At 34.3% G+C, this 8,308-nt stretch overlaps 1 protein-coding gene across 3 annotated transcripts in view; it reads right to left on the reverse strand.

Moving 5' to 3' along the window:
* CCT6B (chaperonin containing TCP1, subunit 6B (zeta 2)) overlaps positions 1-8,308 on the reverse strand; it is a 33,837-nt gene that overhangs the window by 11,032 nt on the left and 14,497 nt on the right. For 2 of the 3 annotated variants that reach the window (XM_011937681.1, XM_011937679.1), the window contains 5 exons: positions 3,805-3,915; positions 3,492-3,651; positions 1,614-1,696; positions 692-788; positions 244-391 (listed from right to left, as the gene is read on the reverse strand). In XM_011937681.1, coding sequence (XP_011793071.1) covers positions 244-391; positions 692-788; positions 1,614-1,696; positions 3,492-3,651; positions 3,805-3,915 — 599 coding nt within the window. The remainder of the gene's footprint in view (positions 1-243; positions 392-691; positions 789-1,613; positions 1,697-3,491; positions 3,652-3,804; positions 3,916-8,308) is intronic. The other variant, XM_011937680.1, reaches the window with a different exon arrangement.

Consider the following 8,308-nt stretch of genomic DNA (forward strand, 5'->3'; position numbering starts at 1 on the left):
CAGGTGTGGTGGTGCACACCTGTAATCCCAGCTACTTGGGAGGCTGAGGCAGAAGAATTGCTTGAACTTGGGAGATGGAGGTTGCAGTGGGCTGAGATCACACCACTGCACTAAAGCCTGGGAGACAGAGCAAGACTCTGTCTAAAAATATACGTATACATACATAGGGTTGTGTGTGTGTGTATATATACATATATACACACATATATATAAGGTTCATATCAATCACAAGAAAGAACTTACCATCTTCAATGGCATTTTTGATAGCACGAAGTCCATCTCTTATGGCATCCTTGATTTGTGTGAGAGTATGCTTATTTGGTCCTCTAACCAACAAGGTAACAGAGTGAGGGTTAACACACTCCTCGATAAAAGTGAACTTTTCTTCACCCTAATGGGTGGCACAAAAATATGTAACTTTAATATTTAATGTCATTATAAAATCAACAATTTATACTAGAATACAATCTTCATTTGAATTTTTCTTATCAAGTATAACTAAAGATATGTTTAAAGGGAGTTAAGTTATATCTGAACTCTTAACAAACATTTAGGTAAATAAACTGTAAAATCTGTTCTGTGAATTAGATCTTGAAACACAAAACATGAAATAAAAGGTCAAGTAGTATCTTTCTTTAAAAGAAGGGGGCTTAGTATTCACTTTACAACCACTATTCACAGAAATACTCACTAACGTATACTCATACACAAGACCAGCATGTCCCAAGCAATCTACAGTGAGATCTTCAAAAGAATTCACAGCCATTCCACCACAAGCAAGAGAGAGTCTGAAATTACACATATGTCACCATAGCTTGATTATGGAAAACATAAATACTAATTTCTTAGAGGAAAAAAGACATCTAATGCAGAAGACTGTATTGTTACTGTATTGTATTGTTTTGGGTTTTTAATTGACAAAATTGTCTATATTCAATGAGTTCAACATGATGATGTTTTTAAATATGTATACACTGTGGAATGGCTAAATCAAGCTAATTAACATACGCATTGCCTATGTGAGGCTTGATTTAGCCGTTTTTGGGATAAGAACACTTAAAATCTACTCTCCGCATTTTTCAAGAATCCAACACATTGTGCATTCTTGGGTGGGTTTGCAAAAGATTTTTAAAAAGAACAATATATTGTTATTAACAATAGTTGCCATGTTGAACAACAGATCTCTTGAATTTATTCCTCCTAACTAACTGAAATTTTGTATCCTTTGACCCACATATCCCCAGTGCCCCTCCCCTCCCACTGCCCCCAGCCCCTGGTAACTGCCATTCTACTATCTACTTCTATGAGTTCAACTTTTTTAGATTCCATATATAAAAGCAAGATCATGCTATATTATGTTGTATTGTTTTGTTTTTAAAATCTGTTTTAAAAAGATAAAAACTTCCTTATACTTCAACGAAGTTCTGCAGTAGGTTAATAACCTTGCTTTTTGACAGTTCAGTTATTTACTGAAACTAAAAACAAAATTTGGATTTTTTTTATGCCACTGTTTTGTTCAACAACATTTACACATAAGCTAAAAGGAAAACACATGGGATAGTTTCCATTTACTCTGTTAAAAACTTAGGATATATAACTACCTGCAAGCTTACCTTTCCATATTTCTTCTTTTTGCTCTGCAAAGAGCTACTATTCCATGTTTTGCAAGAGTATCTAAGGAAAATGGATCAATTCCCTATAATCAAATTAACATAAAAATTATAAACAAGTTTTAAACCAGTATTTCTCAAACCTTTTGGTCTCAGCACTACTTTACTCTCTTAAAAATTATTAAGTACCCAAAGAGCTTTTGCTTATGTAAGTTCTATGTATAATATTTATCATATTACAAAAACTGATAAACTTTTAAAATATTTATTAATTCATTTAAATAATAAGCCCATTTTATGTTAATATACATAACATTTTAACTGAAAATTTACTACACTTTTGAAAACAAAAATATACATAGTGAGCTAGCAGTGGCATTACTTTACATTTTTGCAAATCTCTTCAATGTTTTTCATAGAAAACAAGTGGATTCTCATATCTGATTCAGTATTCAGTTTGGAATGATATGTTATTTTGATTCAAGTTTATGAAGAAAATCTGACCCCACACAGATAAATATTGTAAAGGGAGTAATATTTTAACAGCCTTTTCAGATAACTATGGAAATTATTGATACTATACCAAAACTCAACAAGTAACAGTTTCTCAAAGGTTAGTTTCACTATGGAACCACAGCAACAAGCTTTTCATACTATCTCACATTTAAACACGTTGGTGTAACTTGCACACTGAATGAATTATTTATCCATGTATGATTTTATAAAAATCATGCATTTTTAGTCAAGTAGATAGATAGCATTAGTTCACTGAGTTAGGCAAAGTTTCCACATGTATAACGTGAAACTTTGCCTAACTGAGTGAACAAAAACTCACTTTTGTTAATATCACTACTATTATCAGGAAAGTCTTTTAAGTATTGGAAAGCTGTCAAATTCACATGGCAGATACAAGTTTTCCAAAACTCTAATTTTTGTTTACAAGTTCAAATGTTATTGACAACAAATACTGTCAGTTGTTTTAAGTCACAGAATTTCTTCATTCATTTTTGAGAGAAATCTACCAAATACCCATATCTAGATAACGACAGTTTTTCTGTCAGTCATTCTTCCAGGTAAAGTGGCATTCCATGAAAAAGTGTCTAGTTTACCTTGCAATTCAAACAATTACACAAGTGCTTTCCTTCAAGACAACCATCATATTTTGGTATGCAATAGAAGAGCTTTGTAGTTCCTAGCCCCATAATCCCAACACTTTAGGAGGCCAAGCCAAGAGGATCACTTGAGACCAGCCTGCACAACATGGCAATACCCAGTCTCTACGAAAAAACTTAAAAATTAGCCAGGCATGGCGATGCACATCTGTAGTCCTGGCTACTTGGGAAGCTGAGGTGGAAAGATCACTTGAGCCCAGAAGGTCAAGGCTGTAGTGAGCTGTAAGTGTGCCACTGCACTCCAGCTGGGTGACAGAACAAGACCCTGTCTCAAAAGAAAAAATAAAAGAGTGCTTTGTGCATACTTCATATTTTGTCACACATAATAATAAAAGGATGTATATTTAAGACAAAATTTAATAAAATTAATGTTTTACCATTTCATCAAGACATTCTTAAATGATACTGCCTTTTCTTTTTCACTGCAAGTGTGTGGTGGTATGGCAATAAAGAATGCAATGACTACTAATATAGCTTGGTGCTACTTCTTTGATTTGTGCTAAAGTGCCAGCAGTTTTACAGATTGCTTTTGCAGCATCATTGCAAATGTCAACACAATGTAAAAGGTATATTTATTATTATGAAAATAGTTTTTGACCTCACAGACTCTCTGAAAAAGTCTTAGGGATTCTTAGGGGTCCACAGACCACACTTCAAGAAATGCTTAAGAACTTTTACAAATAACTAAAATCTAAACTTTCTTCCTCACCTTTTGATTAATGATGACAAATCCTTTATTGGACTGAGCACAGACTTTGTCTTTCAGGTCTATTATTTTTTGTACTCTATCTTCAATAAATTTTCTTTCAGCTTTTACCAATTTCTCTTTCTCTTCTGCAGTCTTATAAAAGAAACCAGAGTTCACCTCTCTAAAAGATTAATAAAAACCAGCTAGTAAAGGCAGGAGAAAAAAAGGAAAAAAGGTAGAAATAGTCTACACCAAATATCTGGAAGGAAAGAGAGATTTTAAAACACCTTTAGAAAAAAAATTTCAAAAGTTATAAAGAGAAAGTAACACATACGTTTTTTCATATTCTAGTGAAACGTTGCAGATAAGGATAAATGCATCTTCTACGCGCTTCTTCATATCTGGATGACGGGCACCATGATCCAAAACTAATCCTTGGATCAACCTATTAAAAATATTAATGTTTTTTAATATACACTCTAAAATTTGGTATAAAAGTATCATTATAGTATTAAAGTTATACCAATACTTCCAGGACACACATTGTTTCCTTGTACCAATTTTAACAGTTTTTGATGTTTTTGTTTTTTGTTTCAGAGATGGGGGTCTCGCTATGATGTCCAGGCTGGCCTCGACATCCAGTCCTCCTGCCTCAGCCTCCCAAGTAGCTGGGACTAAAGGAGTGCGCCACCTCACCCACCTCCTTGCATTGACTTTAAACCTAACATATAATTAGTAAAATTAGGAAAGAGAATCTACTTTAACACAGTGTGACTATAAAGTCACAATAAAATGTCAAGCCAGAATTATTTTCTAAGTTATGTGATTAAAAAATATGACACAGCTTATCAAGTAATGAAAGGTATGTATACAATGAGTTTCTTAGGAACATTTATTCAAAATGATTATATGGAACAACTAAAAACTGTTAACCTAAATGTCCAACAATAGGGTATTATTCAGCAAATAATGACCCAAGTATTTGATGGTTATAAAAAGTATGTAATAACATGGAAAAATATTTATAGGGCTAGCTGATAAGCATAGAACGACAAATTGCATATGAAGCATGACTATAACTGTTCTTTTTAAAAACAAACAACTTGGCAATAAAAAGAAAAACAATGGGAGGGACCTAAGAGTAGGGGTTATGCATAGGTAGTAGGAATATAGATGATTTGGAAAGGAGGTGTTTCTTCCTGTTTTCCAAATAATCTTTCAAGAGTCAATATTTTTATAACTTTATAAAATTCATTTACAAAACATTTAGGGGATGGAATTTCTACTCATGAATCCTTTATAACAAATTTTTGTTATATATTTTAAAAATATTTTGTAGTAGTTCAACATAATTATAAGGAAGTTTTCAAAATTTTACTTTAACTAGATTACTCCACCTCTTAACAGAATGTAAACATATCTAGGAAGAAACAAAAACACTATGTTCAACATTCCTCACTTTTCAAGCCTTCTTCACTTTCCTCCCTCCCTACTGTCAGCAAATGACATTGTTTCTTTGAGAAAATAGAAACATTGTCCCATTACTACTTCTACCAATCCACTTGCACTTGAACCTGAACCTCCTACTACTATGAATGAGCTGTCCATGTTCCTCTCTATGGGTAACCTCTCTACTTGTGTACTGGACTCCATTTCCCTCTCTGTTCTTGCACTGTCCCCTAATCCCCTATATCAATTCTTCTCGCCTAAAGGACCATTCTTACCAGCATACAAACTTGCAGTAACAATTCCTATCATTAATACAAAAAATCCTTCTCCCTCAGCCCCATTACCACATTCCCTTCTAGCTACTGCCCCATTTCTCTTTTCTCCTTTGTAGCTACACTTCTCTCAGTAACCATTCTCTTGAGCCCACCTTCAGTCTGACTTTTATTTCCACCTCTTTATTCAATCAGTTATCATTAAAGCCACTAAAAAAGTAAATTTTTTCCAAATATAACAATCAACTCTCAGTTCACAGCAATGTACTCAAACTTTCAGCAGCATATGACACAGCTGATTATTGTCTCCTTGCAATACTGTCTTCTTTTGACTTCTGGGGCACCACTCTCCCTTGGCTTTAATGCCTCATTGACTGCCCCCTTCTCAATCCCTTTGGCTGAATCCACCTCATATTCTCAAACTCTAAACATCCAACTTCCCAGGGATCATGCTTTAAACTTCCTTTACTATATTCACTTCCCAGATGGTCTCATTAACTCATGGCTTTAAGTCATTTATACGCTAATGATTCTCAAATACATACTCCTAGGGCAGACTTCTATTCTGAACTCCAGACACATCTCTCCAAATTCCTACTCAACATCTCCACATGGATGCCTAATAGGCATCTCAAACATAATATTCTCAAACTGAACTCTGGATTTATCTCCCCAAATCTGCTCTTCCTAGTCTTCTCCATCCCAAGAAACAGCACCTCCACTTTTCCTGCTGATCATGAAAAAGCCTAAGAGATATCCCTGACTGCTCTGTTTCCGTCATGTCCTATGTTGAACCCTCAACAAATCCTATTGCCCTTTCCTTCTAAGTACACCCTAATCCAAACCATTTTCATTTCTCACTTGTACTATACCAACATTCCTAACTGGTCTCTGGTTTCTGCCCTTGGCCCTCTTTTACCTCCCAATCAGCCGTTTTGTATGTATTCCCCACACAAAATCCACAGACAACCTTCTGAAATATAAATCAAGAACTTGTTATCCTTAGTAACAGTAGGCTAACTGAGATTAGTCCTACTATCAAAAACAACTAAACATGCTGGCTTAAAAGCAAAAAAACCTTAGCAACATTGAAGAGCTATGAGATAGTATATAATTACTAGGCCAAAACTGAAATAAAACAGAAACTCCACAAGGTAAGTAGAGAACTGCAGGAACCGTAGGTTCTTTTATCTTAAAGTCATTTGACAATCCAGGCAAATCTGAAGTTTGGTTTCAATGTCTTCACAATGAGAAAAAAACAGAAAGCCCAGAGCTCATCCAAGGTGGAGTGTCTCACAGGAGACCCTCTTCACATTAAGTTGGAACCACAAAGGCTATATACTCATGATTATCCAGAAGGAAGACAGAAATAATCAGCCCTCACATGGACTTACAGTTGGAATTCAAGTCAAATGGATATTCCCAAAAACCTCAAACTGTGAATTTAATTTAAAGTAGTCCCTAGGCTCCTTGAGGCAGCAAATGCAAATCCTCTCTGCAGAAAGGCAGCTTCATTCTAGGTCTCAAATTATTTCTACCAATACCTTTTTCAAGCACAATGAATGGCACATATGAAAACAAAGCATGATGAGTGAGAACCAGTAAAATACAATAAACATCAGAAAGGGACAAGTCAAAACTTTAGATATTATAATTATCAAACATTAACTATATGTTTAAAGAAAGAAAAAAGGGCAAGTTTGGAAAGATTTGCAAGGAATAGAACACCATAAAAAGTAACATGGCAGATTTAAGAAACAAATAGAACTTCTATAAATAGTAAATAAGGATATCCACACATATACACACAGATATAAAAAATTCAAGAAAGCAACAGACATATATCCATATGTCTAATAAAAGAATATTACAATGTTTATAGCAGCACTATTAATAATGGGCAAAAATTGCAAACTACCTAAATGCCAATCAATAGCAGAATGAATAAACTGTGGTATATTAACACAAAAAAATACTAAATAGCAAAGAGAATGACCAATCTACTAATCACACAGAAATACAAATGAGTCTCACAAACAATGCTAAATGAAAAAGGTCAGAAACAAAGAATACCTACCTTATGATTCCTTATACAAGTACGAAACATATAACAATCTATGTGGTAGGAATTCAGATTACTCTAGAAGAAATATGACTGAAAGGGAGCAAAAGAGGGGCTTTTAAGGTACTAGTAGCTCTGTTTCTTGTAAGAGTGCTGATTACACAGATATATTCAGAAAATTAATCAAGTCATATTGTTATGATAGTTGCATTTTCAGTGTGTATTACACTTCATTAGAAAGTTTATTTTTAAATCAAGGGATTGGTTTTAAAGTAGAGTAGACATCATTTAAGAGAAAATTGGGAAACAACAAAATATATCACTAGAAATTATCCAGAATGCAACACAAAAGACAACAAGACCAAAAGTACATAAAAAACTAAATTAAGAACATCAAGCATATATTTAGTTGGAGAAGGAGAAGGGATGAACAAAAGAAATGCTTAAACAGATAATAGATGGAAATTTTCCAGAATCAGATAAAAACAATAACACTCAAAAACCCAGAAAATGCCAACCAGAATAAACAAAAAGAAATCCATACCTAGCTACATCATAGTAAAGGTATACAATACCAAAGACAAAGAGAAATATCTTAAAATCACCTAGGTAAATAAAGGACTCATGGCTAATATCTGTACAGCAATAATGAAAGCTAGAAAAAAATAGAACAATATCTTCAATTAGCTGAAAGAAACTAACTGCCAACCTAGTAAACACACAATGAAAGTATCAAAGAATAAAGATAAAGGCATTTTCAGGCAAAGAAAAACTCCAACTCCAAGGTTGAAAGTATACCTCCAACAAACTATCACTAAGGAAAATCTACAGGATGAACTTTAGGCAGAAGAAAAGCAATCCCAAATGGAAGGCTGAGATGCAAAAAGCTACACAGATGGCTGGGCACGGTGGCTCACACCTGTAATCCCAGCACTTTGGGAGGCCGAGGCAGGTGGATTGCTTGAAGTCAGGAGTTCAAGACCAGCCTGGCCAACATGGTGAAACCCTGTCTCTACTAAAATACAAAAAATTAGCTAGGCATGGTGGTGCATGCC

Source organism: Colobus angolensis, unplaced genomic scaffold (genome assembly GCF_000951035.1).
Source record: "Colobus angolensis palliatus isolate OR3802 unplaced genomic scaffold, Cang.pa_1.0 Scaffold167, whole genome shotgun sequence".
Lineage (NCBI taxonomy): Eukaryota > Metazoa > Chordata > Mammalia > Primates > Cercopithecidae > Colobus > Colobus angolensis.